Source organism: Phoxinus phoxinus (assembly GCF_949152265.1).
Source record: "Phoxinus phoxinus genome assembly, chromosome: 7".
NCBI lineage: Eukaryota > Metazoa > Chordata > Actinopteri > Cypriniformes > Leuciscidae > Phoxinus > Phoxinus phoxinus.
The window spans coordinates 1,933,732-1,949,752 of NC_136882.1; the positions used below are offsets into that span (position 1 = coordinate 1,933,732).

The 16,021-nt window shown below is 45.4% G+C and overlaps 1 protein-coding gene across 1 annotated transcript; it reads right to left on the minus strand.

Annotated features, from left to right (window-relative positions):
- Window positions 1-237: 237 nt before the first annotated feature.
- On the minus strand, window positions 238-13,513 carry pcbp2 (poly(rC) binding protein 2). The gene is made up of 12 exons (XM_079619461.1): window positions 13,285-13,513; window positions 12,514-12,653; window positions 10,072-10,104; window positions 8,961-9,077; window positions 8,755-8,886; window positions 7,232-7,360; window positions 7,054-7,128; window positions 6,936-6,977; window positions 6,785-6,857; window positions 5,150-5,205; window positions 1,963-2,132; window positions 238-1,308 (listed from the first exon to the last, which is right to left on the minus strand). Exons 2-12 carry the CDS (start codon window positions 12,604-12,606, stop codon window positions 1,272-1,274), a joined length of 957 nt encoding a protein of 318 aa, XP_079475587.1. The 5' UTR covers window positions 12,607-12,653; window positions 13,285-13,513; the 3' UTR covers window positions 238-1,271.
- Between the last annotated feature and the right edge of the window lie 2,508 nt (window positions 13,514-16,021).

Sequence of the window (16,021 nt, forward strand, 5' to 3'; positions counted from 1 at the left end):
CTTAACCACCAGTTTAACACACTACTAACTCACTCAACCAGGCCCCGCCCCTTTATTCTGCATATTAATTATTATGAGGAATATTGTGACGTGTTCGTTCCCGGAAGAAACTCAAGTCTACAATGGAGGCGTTTCAGGAATTCAGAAACACTGTCCTAACATTTTCTAAGTCAATAATTCTTTACACTCAGATGTGCATCACAACACAAGACATAAAAACCAAAGGACACCATTCGATAGTTTCAGCATTTCATGTTTTAATTTTGCATGTTTAATTCTTCATTCCAGCTGCACTCCAAAATCTACAATATTCAGAAAACGTGCACAAAAAGGTTTTAGGTTTTCCTTCCTCCTGCGAGAAAACAAAATAAAATAGAAAAAAATAAAATAGAAAACATAACTATTACTCAAGCAGAGTAGAGAGGAAACTAGTGTTAAATCTAGAAAGTTCCTTCTAGTCATGTAATTGATCAGTAACTCAGTCGCATCATCATATAAAGGTCAATTGGGAATCCTCCAGTCTGGGCTCGAAACCACAGGGTTAAAAAAAATATTCTCTCTAAAAGAAATATTTTCAACTCATTATTATAGCAGTAAATGTCATGTGTGCAGAAACTGCAGCATCTCCCAACCCTCCCTCGAACAAAACCTCCAACTTCAGGATAAAGAAGAAAAAAAACACAAATATTGAGGAATGACAAATATTCAATGTCCATAAAAAAAAAAAAAAAAAAAAAAAAAAAAAAGGAAGTCACCTGAAACCTGATGCAGAAAACAGAGCTTATCCTCTGAAACTCACGTCTAGGATTTTAAAATCTGTAACTTCCTAGAGTTAAATTAAAATAAATAAATGTCCGATACAGGGAAAAACAGTCAATCTATCATTTTGTAGTTGCTCTCTTTTTTATTTTTTTCTGTTTTTATAAGAAAAATCTGAGATAACAAAAACATATTAATGCGTTTTTTCAGATTTTTCCCACTTTCTCCACTGTCGCTTCCGTATGGTAATGTTTAACTGACAAAAATACGCAAAGAAAAGAGACATTAAAAACTGTACGCAAAGGGATTTTTAAAAACATTTTCATGAAATAAATAAATAAAACACTTGTGTGTGTGTATATATCCATGAAGCATAGCTGGGGTGGGTGAAAGGAAAGGATGGGTTGAAAATACTTGGTTTCCTTTTTGCACTTAGAGAGCGTAAATGTGATGGAGGAGAAAAGGGTCGTGTGTAGGGGGGAGAGAGAGAGAGCGAGAGAGAGAGAGAGAGATCAGTTCGCAGCCATCCCTGTCGCCTCGGACGAGAGTCTGCAAGAGCGAGAGAACACAGAAGTCAATCACGTGTCAGATGAACCTCATTAGCCATGTTTCCATTACAGATTTGCGCTAAACTTTTGTGATATTTTCTAAATGTCGATAAACTATTGCGCAATGACGGCGTTTCCATTAACCGATGTTACGCGACTAAAACGTAATCGTTTTAAACTAAGTTTTAATTGTTGTAGGTTTACATGCATCTCAGGCACCGCACTGGACATTATTATTGATGAAAAGGAGTCATAGGAGTTTTATCCAACATTAATGGCAAGGAAAGACCCTTATACTGGGAGCGGCACATATGAGGTGGTGGCATTTCTTTGAGGTTTAGAACCCAGTATTCCCGTAATTATTTTGTCTCTTATGAGTTTAATAGAGAACTCGGTCTCGTCTTCGATCTACGTCAGGTGACTGTAAATGCAAAAAAACTGTTTCCAGTGCAGGTTTGCTAAATATTCCTTTTTTGAATTGCCTGAAAAAACCACCTCATGCGAACGTAAAAACGTTTTTGCGAAAAATTGCCTTTTCAATTCGCAATTTGCGCAGTTTGAAGGGTAGTGTAAACGCGGCTACTGACACTGTTTTTCCTGTTAGATACGGTAAAGCTGCCTGATGCTGAGCACACAGGTGAGGGTGATGCGTTACCGTGCGTTGATCAGGTACTCGGCCAGGCTGATGCTGGCGGGCGAGCCGGTGATGGTCACCTGACGGTCTGTCGAACCCTCCACGGGGTTGGCGATCTTGATCTGTGCCCCGGACATCTGGCGAATCTCATTGATCTTGGCACCTTGACGGCCGATGATGCAGCCAATCAACTGTCACAATTAACCAAGACATTAAAACTAACAATTCACAAAGCAGTGCTTAATGATGCATACTCATGTCTTACACCACTTGAGTCATGTCTAGGGTTGGGAATCGGATAATTATCGATAATTGTGTATTTCAATATGACTTTAATCCATTTAAGCGCGAGAGACTGTTTTATGTGTATCAGTATTATTGGATCCGTGCAGCTCTTGAAGTGACAGCACTAATATTCCTGCGGTGTCTCTATAATAACACTAATATTCCTGCGGTGTCTCTATAATAACACAATATTCCTGCTGTGTCTCTAGAATAACACAATATTCCTGCTGTGTCTCTATAATAACACAATATTCCTGCTGTGTCTCTAGAATAACACAATATTCCTGCTGTGTCTCTATAATAACACTATTCAAACAACAGAAGACTAAGAGAAAATATACTCGTTCACTGAATAACTACTCTGTACCTATCGTAACCTCAGTTCTCTGAGATAGGGAACGAGTATTGTGTAGCTATACGCAGCAGGGAAACTCATTTCCTCAGATTATTGAAGCTTATAAATGTAAAGCGCATTGCAGCTGCAGAGCTAGCATAGTGAGAGACTGGCTCACTCATTGGCTGTGCTGCATCAACTGCACATCCAATGGCGAAGGCGCCTCCAAACGTATGTGCCAATCAGTCAATCAAGTCGGGACGGGGGTGCCAGATCGTCCCGTTCGTCTGTGTGAGGAGATCTTTCCTCAGAGGGACAGGCCATGGGACTTTGTCCACCAACTGAACCAGCTCTGGGAACCAAGGTCTGGTTTTCCAGAGAGGGGCCACTAGGAGGACTGGGCATCCACTCTCTCACCCGTTTGATGACCTGGGGGATCATGGAAACGGGGGGGGGGGACGCATACAGAGGGCAACTGGGCTAAGCATGGACCAGCGCATCCCTGTCCTTCATAAAGAACACTGCACAGTGAGAGTTGTTTCTCGAGGCAAAAAGGTCGACTTTGGCCTCGCCGTTGGCTAGCTCAAGTTGGCTAGTGCCCACAGAAGCAGATCTCTCGCCATGGAGTACAGGTAGCCCGACCTGAGACCGCCCTGGCGATTGATGCAAGACACCACCGACGTGTTGTCCATCCGGACTAAGACATGGTGACCTTTGAGGTCAGACAGAAATGCTTTTAGGGCCAAACAAACTGCTGCCATTACCAGGCAGTTGATGTGTAAGGTCCACTCTGTGCTTGACTAGAGGCCGGAGAGACAGGCTTTTCCTCGTGCAACGCACCCCAACCTTGGTTAGAGGCATCTGTGAAGACCACTTTCCTTCTGGAGGTCACTCCCATGGTCACGCCCTCTTGGTACCAGCTCTGAGCCTGCCAGGGAATCCAGGTACGCAGACAGCCGTGATTCACCGTGATTCACTGTAATGCGCATGCTGCCCGACTGCCAAGCATGGGCTGGCACGTGGCGTTTGAGCCAGTGCTGTAGTGGGCGCACATGCTGTAGTCCCATATGGAGTACTGGCGATGCGACTGCCATGAGACCGAGAAGTTTCTGAAACTCTCCGAGGGGAGTGCACTGTTGTGAGACGCGCTCTCATAGTTGTAGAGTCTATAACTGTGACCAGAAAGATCACATTCTGGCTGGGTGTTAGTTTGCTCTTGGATTAATTGAATTTGAGTCCCAGGCATTGCAAATGGCCGAGAATCAAATCCCTGTGTATCAACAGGAGGTCTTCGGAGGCCCAGGATCCAACGCAATGCTGGGTCGAGGGCCCTGGCGCCGGGGCTGTGGGTAGCGCTTAGTTTGCCACGAGTCACGGTGGGTATCAGCTGAAGGGCGGGGCTGAGGGACCTGCTTCGCTGGCTCCCTGGGCTGAGGAGAAGCCAAGGCTTTGGGCCTACTCGACACGGAGCTGGAGCGCTTCGGCAGGAAGTGTCTCATAGCCTGAGACGACTTCTGGGCTTCGGTGAACCTCTCCTAGAAACCCTTCACCGCCGGGAGCTCTAGCTTCCCAGCTTTGGGCAGAGGTGGTGCATCCGCACGTGGTGCATGTGGAACAACACTCGTTCCGCTCCTTCAAACTGTTTAACGTAACAGTTCCTAGAGAAAGGATATGTTGATCGCCGGATGGCCACAGGAGAACGGCGACAGGAGAAAGCGGCTTCAAAGAGAAGAGCGCAGTCCACTGTGTAAAGGCTCGTTCTAGCAGAGAAGGCTCGTTTCAGCGGCGATAGCTTCAGAATTTTTCAGGAGGACACAGAGACAGAGTTTGTTGCTGAAGTTGAGAAAATCTGCTATAATGGCGGATTCGGGCTCATTTTATAGGCTCTGCCATGACGTGTGAGGCGCCTTCGCCATTGGATGTGCAGTTGATGCAGCACAGCCAATGAGTGAGCCAGTCTCTCACTAGGCTAGATGTGCAGCTGCAATGCACTTTACATTTTTAAGCTTCAATAAATCTGAGGAAATTAGTTTGCCCACTGCGTATAGCTACACAATACGAAGTGACCGTTCGAAAGGGAACTTTTGTAACTGCACTTTATAAGTAAAATATACATTACAAATATAGTGTTTTTACATTTGATTAGTTTCTGAACCTGAAAATATTAAAAAAACATTTTAATCGTATCTTTGTTCAGTTGTATGTATTTGTTGCGATTGCAAATATTTGATTTGTTGTGTTTTAATAACTGAGTGTTTACTTGTCTTTAATAATGCTTGAAGTGTATATTAGTTCGGCTAGTTGTTTTTCTATGGTGTATTTAAACCACAGGCAAACGCTCTAAGTGTTCTTTAGCCTGATGATTTCCGTTCATGATATTCACATTGTCTTATTGCAAAACATTTGATTGTAGATGAATATCTACGTTTCTTTTACCGTATCGGAATTGAAATTAGGAATCGACAAGAATCAGAATCGATCAGCGTTAAATTTCAAAATGATACCCAACCCTAGTCGTGTCCTCTACCATCTTTCGGATGTTTGTGTCAACACACACACACACTTGGATAGAAGCGTCAGTGAACTCACATCGTTTGGAATGGTCAGTTCGTGAGAGCCTGTCTGCGCAGAAGCGTCCATACCAGCTGCAGGAGAGAAACACACACTCAGTGACCGGCTTACACACGGCACACGCACAGGTGTGTGTGTGTACCTGTGAAGCCCTGGCTGCTGGGGGCCAGAGGAGGTGTGTGTGTGTGTGTGTGTACCTGTGAAGCCCTGGCTGCTGGGGGCCAGAGGAGGTGTGTGTGTGTGTACCTGTAAAGCCCTGGCTGCTGGGGGCCAGAGGAGGTGTGTGTGTGTGTGTGTGTGTGTGTGTGTGTGTACCTGTGAAGCCCTGGCTGCTGGGGGCCAGAGGAGGTGTGTGTGTGTGTGTGTGTGTACCTGTGAAGCCCTGGCTGCTGGGGGCTAGAGGAGGTGTGTGTGTGTGTGTGTGTGTGTGTGTGTGTGTGTGTGTGTGTGTGTGTGTGTGTGTGTGTGTGTGTGTGTGTGTGTGAAGCCCTGGCTGCTGGGGGCCAGAGGAGGTGTGTGTGTGTGTACCTGTGAAGCCCTGGCTGCTGGGGGCTAGAGGAGGTGTGTGTGTGTGTGTGTGTGTGTGTGTGTGTGTGTACCTGTGAAGCCCTGGCTGCTGGGGGCCAGAGGAGGTGTGTGTGTGTGTACCTGTGAAGCCCTGGCTGCTGGGGGCCAGAGGAGGTGTGTGTGTGTGTGTGTGTGTACCTGTGAAGCCCTGGTTGCTGGGGGCTAGAGGGTGTGTGTGTGTGTGTGTGTGTACCTGTGAAGCCCTGGCTGCTGGGGGCTAGAGGAGGTGTGTGTGTGTGTGTGTGTGTGTGTGTGTACCTGTGAAGCCCTGGCTGCTGGGGGCCAGAGGAGGTGTGTGTGTGTGTGTGTACCTGTGAAGCCCTGGCTGCTGGGGGCTAGAGGGGGTGTGTGTGTGTGTGTGTACCTGTGAAGCCCTGGTTGCTGGGGGCCAGAGGAGGTGTGTGTGTGTGTGTACCTGTGAAGCCCTGGTTGCTGGGGGCTAGAGGAGGTGTGTGTGTGTGTGTGTACCTGTGAAGCCCTGGTTGCTGGGGGCTAGAGGGGGTGTGTGTGTGTGTGTACCTGTGAAGCCCTGGCTGCTGGGGGCCAGAGGAGGTGTGTGTGTGTGTGTGTGTGTGTGTGTGTGTGTGTGTGTGTGTGTGTGTGTGTGTGTGTGTGTGTGTGTGTGTACCTGTGAAGCCCTGGCTGCTGGGGGCCAGAGGAGGTGTGTGTGTGTGTGTGTGTGTGTGTGTGTGTGTGTGTACCTGTGAAGCCCTGGTTGCTGGGGGCTAGAGGGTGTGTGTGTGTGTGTGTACCTGTGAAGCCCTGGCTGCTGGGGGCTAGAGGAGGTGTGTGTGTGTGTACCTGTGAAGCCCTGGCTGCTGGGGGCCAGAGGAGGTGTGTGTGTGTGTGTGTGTGTGTGTGTGTGTACCTGTGAAGCCCTGGCTGCTGGGGGCCAGAGGAGGTGTGTGTGTGTGTACCTGTAAAGCCCTGGCTGCTGGGGGCCAGAGGAGGTGTGTGTGTGTGTACCTGTAAAGCCCTGGCTGCTGGGGGCCAGAGGAGGTGTGTGTGTGTGTGTGTGTGTGTGTGTGTACCTGTGAAGCCCTGGCTGCTGGGGGCCAGAGGAGGTGTGTGTGTGTGTGTGTGTACCTGTGAAGCCCTGGCTGCTGGGGGCCAATGGGAACGGGCTTTGCTGCATGGCCAACTGGTGGAGTTTAGTGAGCTGTGAACACAGAGAACAGCATCACAACAGGCCCAACTCGGAGCAAAGGATTATGGGAAAGCAAAGAGTGCCTCTTACATCAGGCTGAGGAATGGCATGTTGTCCCTGCACAGCGTATGCCTGCAAAACACGGGTTTCAGATCAAACACACACACACACACAGAGAGAGATGCTACAGCGACATCAGGACGCTCACCTGTCCTCCTGCAAAGATGACAGGCGATCCTGAGGGTTTGGGTCGGTACGGGATGGTCACGCCTTTGGGAGGCGACTGGGACGAGAGGAGGAACAGAGAAAATACGAGAAAGAATGATCAAAACATGTATTAATAATATCTGACCCAGCGGTGTTGTGTTGATGAAGCGTGACGTTACCTCCAGCATGACCACACAGATCTGCTTGACACACTCGATGATGGACAGCGGGGTCCCGGCGATGGTGATGGCTCTCTCGGTGGAGTTAGGCAGCATGTCCCCAGCCACCTGTACCTGAGCTCCTGTCGACTGAACACACACACGTCACTGGGGGATATCGACACACAAATGATATCTCCATATTTTCTGGGATTTTATCAATAACGATTATCAGATGATTTTTGCCAGTTGTGTTGGTACGTTTGCAGGTTTAGGACTCCTAACGCTTTGATGTTCTCCATATTCTATATGGTGGTCCGTGCACAGCAGTGACAGAAATCATCTTCTCCCATTAGATCAAGTTGATTTTTACCTTTTATGGGCATTTCTTCCTTTATAAAGCAATTTTTTTAACCTAATTAAATGTATGCATCATTTTTATATTTTTTTTACATTTAAGGGATACTTCACCTCTGTAAAGATAAATGTGTATTTTTAAAAAATGGGTCATTTATGTAGTAGAAATGTGAAATTATTTTTGAATTTGGAGCCATCTAGACTGCGAAAAAGCCAGAAAAATGTATTTGTGGCTCATATGGATGACAGACAACAACTCCCAGAATGCACTTGTATACTTAGATATTTTCCCTACGAGGCCACGCCTACCGGTAAGAGCGCAGTTAAACAACAAGGCTAAGTGAGTCTCCGTGAGTCTGCCCGGGATTTTGAGATCGCCCAAACTGTCCAGGATTCGGCTTTAGCGTTCTACAGTCTACGGCCGCGGGAGAACGGCGCGCGGGACTGACGGCCGCGGGAGAACGGCGCGAGGCCGGTGGCGGGATTACTGATGAGCGGCGCCTGTAAGACGCACCGGTCTCGTATCTCTCACGGAGGAGCGGGAATTTTCTTAGCAATGTTAAATCACTTGTTTAGCGTTCATGTAAACACTACACTCAGATCCACCAATCGGGATGAGTTCAGTTAGATTGACACAAAAGCTGTGCATGCAAACAATGAATGGCGACTGCAGAAAGCAAAAGCTGAATCCCGGACATTGTGGACGATCTCGACGGCCGGACGTGTCCGGGGGAAAAGAGGATGGTCACCGCTACTACTCAGCTTTCTCCACAGAACAAGAGCCTGTTAGCTTAGCTTCCAGATAAAAGATGGCTGACACTGTTTGAACATTCTGTGAGTGAGATCCCTCCTCTATGGGCGGGCTGAGAACATGCGGATCTAGCGCCTCCTACTGGCTGTAGTCTCTAGCCTCTGGCCGAAAAAGCCTCCGATGACGCAAAATTAAGATTTTTTACAGACGAAAAAAATACATAAATCTCTCGTCTCAGGGGGACATGAGGGAGGGTTTTGATTTTAATCAATAAAATCAAAAATAAGTTTCCCATATATTGATTTCAATAATTCAAGCACATCTTCATAAATATGGCTGTTCTCAAGGGTTTTCCAGGATTTTAAACCGCGTGTACGCACCCGTAACTCGAGTTAAACCGCAGTCATTATGGGAATGCAGATATGATGGGTCTCACCTCCCTGATCTCCTTGATCTTGCAGCCGCCCTTGCCGATGAGCGAGCCGCACTGGCTGGCCGGCACCACGATCCGCAGCGTCACCGGGGGCTTGGAGGTGGCCGTGCTGTTGGACATGGAGCTGCTGATGTCCTGGAACACACACACACACACACATCAGCGGCGCACACACACACACACAGCGCCTCAGTGTGAGCGAGCCGTACCTCCTCCAGCTTCTCGATGATCATGGAGAAGGCCTTGAAGATGGCGGTGGTGGGGCCGGCGAGCGTGATGATGCGTTCGGGACAGTTCCCCTCAGAGATGTTGATCCGCGCACCGCTCTGTGCACACACACACACACACACACACACACGTCAAGATCTAGACACACACACGTTTAGTTACCTATGATCACGCGCGTGAACTCGACAATCGACTACTTTGGACTTCGACCGGAAACAGGAAGTAAATACAGGCCTGTGCGCTTGTTGAATTAACATCATTTTTATGAATATCTTCCACATCTCCTGCAGTCAGACTCACTCGTGTTCACTCTGAAGGAATCACTCAACATGGCTGGGCACTTGTAATGACACATCAAGGATGATAAGAGAAATAAAAGCAGGTTTAAAACTTGCCCCATTGAAGTCAATAGAGTGCAAATTGTAAAAAGAGGATAACACAGTGTAGGCAACACAGATTTTTGTCGTTGTTCTCTGTATTGACAGCACTCCAAATTTAATAAAAATTGAGCTCAATGTTAAAATTGACCGGAGTTCTCCTTTAATCTTTAATATTTGGTCACTTCTGGGCGATAGCATCAGCCGCTGTAACGTCTTGAACAATCAGAGCGAGACTCATTTTGAAATCCCGATGAACAATTAGCATATTTAGAAATATATTCATGTATTCTCCTGTGTTGGTGTAGATGTACAAACGAGTTACGAGTCAATCTTGTTCCCAGATAAACATAAGTAAGTGTGTGTGTAGCGTTTACTGTGAACGAGCTGAGGTAACATTATCTGCACGCATGCACATAATTAAAGCTGTGCGGAAACAAAACAGTACATATGTATTTATCGGACTCACAGCCTGTGTGATGCACAATAGCACTGTGCTATATTATGATTGTAAACGGTTTTGTATATATCGCGCACCCTTATTAAACTGTGTAGTAATGCGGTTCATGGAGTCTCGTGTGGGGAACGGCCACTTCCGGTAGTTCACCGGTTACTCGGCACGGGTACATTACAATGGAGGATGTTTTCAAAAGGAGAACTGGAGTATGAGGAGTCGTGACTGTCGAGCACAGCATTACACAGCAGCGGATCTCACCTCCTCTCGCATCTTCTTCACCGATTCACCTTTCTGCAACACACACACACACAGCAGTTATAAACAGGGTATTGCAGTATGAGCTCTGGTTGGCCACTAGGTGGCGCTGTGCCAACAATGATCATTCTAAACTTGGAATTATATTGTTTAACTAAGCAAAGTATTAGTCATGATAGTGAACATGAGTGTGTGGTTTCCTGTGGGGTGTGTGTGTGTGTGTGTGTGTATGACCTGTAATCACAGAAACACACATGATCTAAACAGCCTTTCCTCATTATTCCTCATAGTCTGAGATGCAGGATATAAACGGTATTGCTCTTCACCACGTCCATGACTGATGAACACACTCGTGTATGAAGACCCGCGAGAAGCCCGTAGAGCAGGGGTGGGCAACGTCGGTCCTGCAGAGTTTAGCTCCAACCCTGATAAAAACTCATCTGATCGTAGCCTTAATGACCCTAAAGACATTGATTAGCTAGTTCAGGTGTGTTTGATTAGGGTTGGAACTAAACTTCAAGGACTTTCCAGGTCCAATAGCCTAAAATTCAAGGACCTAACCCTCTGGTCATCTTCATCTAGGGGTCACACTTGGCTCTGTCGCAGTCAAAAGTGACCGAAGCCTTGACATGCATTTTTTTCAGAAAACTTCTTGCACAAAATAAATCCAAGCACTTTCAAGGACTTGTATCTATTATGATCGTTTTCAAAAACTTTCCAGGGCCTTTTTTTTCCAATTCACAAACTTTTAAGGATTTCAAGGACCCGTGGGAACCCGCTCTGCAGGACCGACGTTCCCTACCCCTGCTGTAGAGACTAGGACTGAAGAGTCTGGATGCACTTGCCTGAAAACTGATTATTTTATTTATATTTATTTATTTATCTTGTTTTTAATTAGTTATTTTTTGTATAATTGCATTATTATAAGGCTTTTTAATGAAGAAAAAAAAACATTTTTCTGAATGTGAATTAAAAATAAATCCAATCCAATAAAATAGCCACACCATTATTCAAAGTCACACGAAAATTGGACAGAAAATGGGTCCATATTAAAATAATATATTCTTACTTCAGTGCTCTGCCACAGATTGATGTGTTTACTGGTCAGGGCAGTGATGGAGGTGCTACCATAGGCCATATCCAGGCAGCACAACGTTATAATGCAGCGCATTAGTAACAGATATTCATTCTGAGGTTTGCTTTTCAAAGATTACCATATGATGCCTTTTTATGTTTGTGTCTTTAGTGTGTAATGGATCTCTTTGTGCATGAATACAAATCGCAGCGCACTGGGTCAGCCGGCGGCCAATCGCGGCGCTCTGAGCTTTCATAAGGCGAGGCTTCGTAGAAATCAGAGCTTCAGACACACGGGGAATAGAGGATACAGTAATGCATGTGTGTGTGAAAGAATAGTGTTCTTCTTAACATTAAAGCACGTCAAGCTATTCTCTTACACCAGCCGCACACGTACGGTGGCCCAGCAGTGCACAACACACACATTTGCTCACTGCCATGCATGGATCTCCTCTGTCATAAGAGCGGCGCTTCTGGGTGTTCACCAGCGCTGTTAGAGTTGAGGGATTTCATGATTTTCATCCAAATTTTATTATATCCAATATATTTTTATGAACTCTTGAAGTTTCTATGGGCAATACATCATCTTTCTGTCGCCCGTTCACAGTCTAGAGCGCTACACGTGTAGCTTTACACTAGTGCTAATGGACTAACTCACTCCACAGCTTTTACTGCACCAATATATGTTTATGAACCCTTAATAGAGCCGTGTGTGAGAGCCGTTCCTGAAGCCCGTGTGTGTGACGGTTAGCATGCAGGATTACACTGGTGCCAGTGAACTAATGAAACCCCAATCTAACAGTTATCACACCAATGTTTCTCCTGGACCTTTGCACATATTACGGTTTAATTTCACAGCGCCCTAGCGTTCACATTCTCCGCTCACGGCGCGAGCCCGCGCTCCAGCATCATTAGCACGAGTGAGCATCGGTCCACAGACAGACCCATGACCGTAACAGATGATCAGCTGGATCCGGTGAAGCTGACTGGTGCTGGGTCATAATCTTCTATAGGCGGCGTTTGTTCGTTACCACAGAAAACCGCATGCTTTGAAACATCACATTATTAAACATCTTACAAAATCGATTTTTAAAATTTCTGAATCGGCGAAATATATAATAATCGACAAACACCTGAACGCCTCACAGAAGTGCTGAGAACACGAGATACGAGCCGTAGATGAGCTCAACAGTGAAATCAGAGCTGTGATGTGTATGTGTGTGTACTGAGGGCTGTGGTGTGTGTGTGCGCGCGTGTACTCAGGGCTGTGGTGTGTGTGTGCGTGAACTCAGGGCTGTGGTGTGTGTGTGTGTACTGAGGGCTGTGATGTGTGTGTGTGCACTCAGGGCTGTGGTGTGTGTGAGAACACACCTTCCCGATGATGCTGCCCACTTCTTTGCCATGCATGAGCAGTCTGATGGTGAGCGTGACGTTGAGTCCTCCTTCAATCACACCAGAGTCCATGATGATCAGTGAGGCGAGCTCGGGGTCTTTGGTCACGGATGAGAAACCTGTCGGAAAACACACACACACACTCTCATAAAACACTCACTTCATCTCATCAGCTCAATGTCAGTGTGTGGAAGCATATTCACACTGCAGATGATCACACAGAATACCACAGTACCTGCTGCTAGAGTTCAATAAAACACACTCGAGAACAAACACACCATTAAATGGCGATATTTTGCAGGTTTATTTTCATCTCCAACTTATTCCGAGAAACATGAATGCGTATTTACGTTAAAAACTTATATGAGGCATATGGCTATTAGTGAAAAGATGAAGATACTCCGAGTATTCGTGTAAATAATGATGTAAATCCGCGGATTGTTGATATAAACACGCCATGTATCGCGTGTGGTAATGAATCAGTGCTGGAGCAGCGTTAGCTTTAGCTGGAGTGTGTTTACTGGCTGCGTACCAGCGCGAAACACCACCACACGACCCCTCACACGAAACACACCCGGCTCATCTGCACTCAGAGCGTGTATTAGGAGATTTACACCACACACTGCTGTGCTCAGTGAGGGAATGTCACCAGACGCCGCGTGAGAAGTGCGCAGGCTGGCTAGCTCGAGTGCTAAGGCTAGCGCGCGGCCTGCAGGCCCGTGGCGCGCACGGAGCGCGGTAAAGCCTCACCTGACGCGCGCGCTCCGGGATGGGGAGAGGGTCCGAGGGTCCGGAGGGTGAGAGGGGAAGGTTCGGGAGGTTCGGGGGGAGTTTTGAGAGGATTCGGGGAAGAGGGAAGACACGGCTGCGTGATCGAGCTCCACTCTTACAAAGACAACAAGATGTGTCCCGATCAACCTCTCACCCACGACCTTTCTGACGTCACCGTGCTCGGCCACGCCCCCGCGCATGCGCACTGAGCACTGCGCGCAGTACACACTGCGACAACACACACTGACATGTCGTTTGTTTAGTGAAATATCGTATAGTTTTGCTCAGTTCTTGTTCGTTTTCCGAGTAGACTTATAGGTGAGGTCATACGTTTACATAAACCTTGCTAAATCACCATGGTTTCTGATACCACGACAAATAGTTTTCCCCCTCAGATTTAAGGGTTGCACTTCTTAAAGGGACAGTTCACCCACAAGCGAAAATTATGTCATCAGTCATTTACTCACCCTCAAGTTGTACCAAACCTGTATGAGTTTCTTTCTCTGTTGAACACAAAAGAAGATATTTTGGAGAATGTTGGTAACCAGACAGTTGATGGCGCAGATTAACTCCATAGTATTTTTTCCCTATGGAAGTCTATACTACCATCAACCATTTGATCAAGGAAAAAGCAATATGATGTTTATCGTCTTGACTCTTGAGGGCAGGTGCACTCTTATAAAAATGTAAAAACACTTTCGTTTGGTGTTGATTACAGATGCCATGTGAACTTTTTTCTGTTGTTTGTCCATATTTAGATATGATTAACAGATTCAAGGAGTCGTTGCCAAAAACAAATAATACCCAGATCTGCTGCCTAAACATAACCGTGCCTCGGAGTCACAGTCTACCGGTCTTGTTCCAGTCTTTCCGGACTCGTTGACCCGCTTTCGCCGCTCATCAAGACACCGCTGCGTCAAGAGAGGGTCGACATTCGGCACCTTCGCACTTTGACTTTGGAATACGCAAGAAGGCAAGATCCATCTATCTGTAACAAATCGTTTATTTAAAAAAAAAAATACATCTCATGACTTGGACTTCTTATTTTAGACGGAAACCTGTCTCAATGCTGGTGAGATGGATTCAATGACAGATTTATCTCCAGTTGATTGTGACTATCTCAACTCTCTCAGGTTAGTGGGCCGTGGTGGAGGCGTGTAGACTCTGGCCTTCCACCAGTATCGCCCAGCCAACATGTCCATGTCGGCCCCACATGGGTTTTCTCTGGGTTATATGGGTGTCATGTGGGCATGGGCTCAGAGTGGGCACTTTGATGGGGTTATTATGGGCCCCAGTTTGGTTTAGGTTGTGGGCTCCAGCTAGGCTGCCCATTATTGTTTATTTGCGGGTCTTGTTTGGGCCCCAATTGGGCTATATTAGACTAAATTTGTATTACTAAATTTGGTTTGTATTTGTTTAAAAAGTACCTGCCATAATTGTGTAATTGCCATAATTGTGAAAATGAAAAACATTTTTAAATATTTGACTAAGTTTTTTTTTATTTGATTCAAAATGCACATCATTGTCAAATAATATTTTTTTGTGTGTAAATTTCATGGCCTTATAATTTTGTAATGTATACCGGTAGCCTATGTGCAAAAAAATGCTTAAAACTATATTTTCTAAAAGAGTAGCACTTGCATCATACTGTCCCCTCCCCCACAAGCTAAGATTGCCTCCTCCCGGCTCCCGCATTTATTCATTCGAAGAAAAAAAACCAACGGTCTCATTCTCTCCTGACAAGTTTCTAGAGCATCACCGTCAAATATAGAGCTATCTCCTCTTGAACACTAGCAATGTAAGATACGTTGTATTTTGTATTAACTTAGTTTTACTTAAGATTTTATAAAACTAGATATTTCGGAATCAATAGCTATAACGAACATTAACGAAGGTTAGTCAGCTGAGCTCAAACAACTAAGCTAACTAAAATGAAGTTGGTTAACCATCAAATTTTATATAATAAAGTGTTCTCGCCGACTTTTCACCCTTTTACACGCTTACCGTATTTTTCATAATCGCTCGGTCTCATAATAATGGCCGAGGCAATAACGTTATCGTGCAAGAATGCGTCATTGCGCTTCTAGCTAACGTTAGGCCTTTCTGTGCTTCGCAGCCGGTGAAAACCCGGCTTAAAGTCCCATAAAATAATGCATAGTACCCGTACACTCAGTTTAAGTTTTCAGGAAAGTTTTATTTGAGGGACAGATCAAAATTGTTCATCGTAGTTTAAGAAACATTAATAATTTGTGCCCTTTCATGAACGATTCGTTTTTTGAATCGGTTCTTTTTAGTGAACCTGTTGAATAAAATCACAAAACTATCAGAATGACTCATTTGAAGTCAATCAGTTGACTCGCTGATTAAGTGATCCGGTCAAGCAGTTCCTAATGAGATGTCTCCACATACAGAATGGATCGATAGATGTAAGTTATCTTAATAATGTTATCTCAATTAATCAGTAGGCCTATGTCAGTATTGATCGTTTAAAAATGATCCTAAACTAATGTCATAGTTGTGCCTTTAGGTTAATCAGGTAAAAAGAGATGATAAGTATTTTATTTTATTTTATTCTTTTCATTTTTAATTATTAACAATGGTCATGCATGAAGAAACATTATGCTGATGTCCATTTTCACTAATCACAGGACTCTTGTTGTTTTTAATCAGTTGTTAATTATTTTAAATTCTGCTTTTTAATCTTCTACTGCTGTTA

Coding starts and splice junctions, on each gene's coding strand:
- pcbp2 (XM_079619461.1), bottom strand. CDS start 12,606: ATGGACTCTGGTGTGATTGAAGGAGGACTCAACGTCACGCTCACCATC. Junction 6,978..7,053: donor TCATCTTTGCAGGAGGACAG/GTGAGCGTCCTG, acceptor CGTGTTTTGCAG/GCATACGCTGTGCAGGGACA. Junction 1,309..1,962: donor GAGTACCTGATCAACGCACG/GTAACGCATCAC, acceptor TCGCTCTTGCAG/ACTCTCGTCCGAGGCGACAG.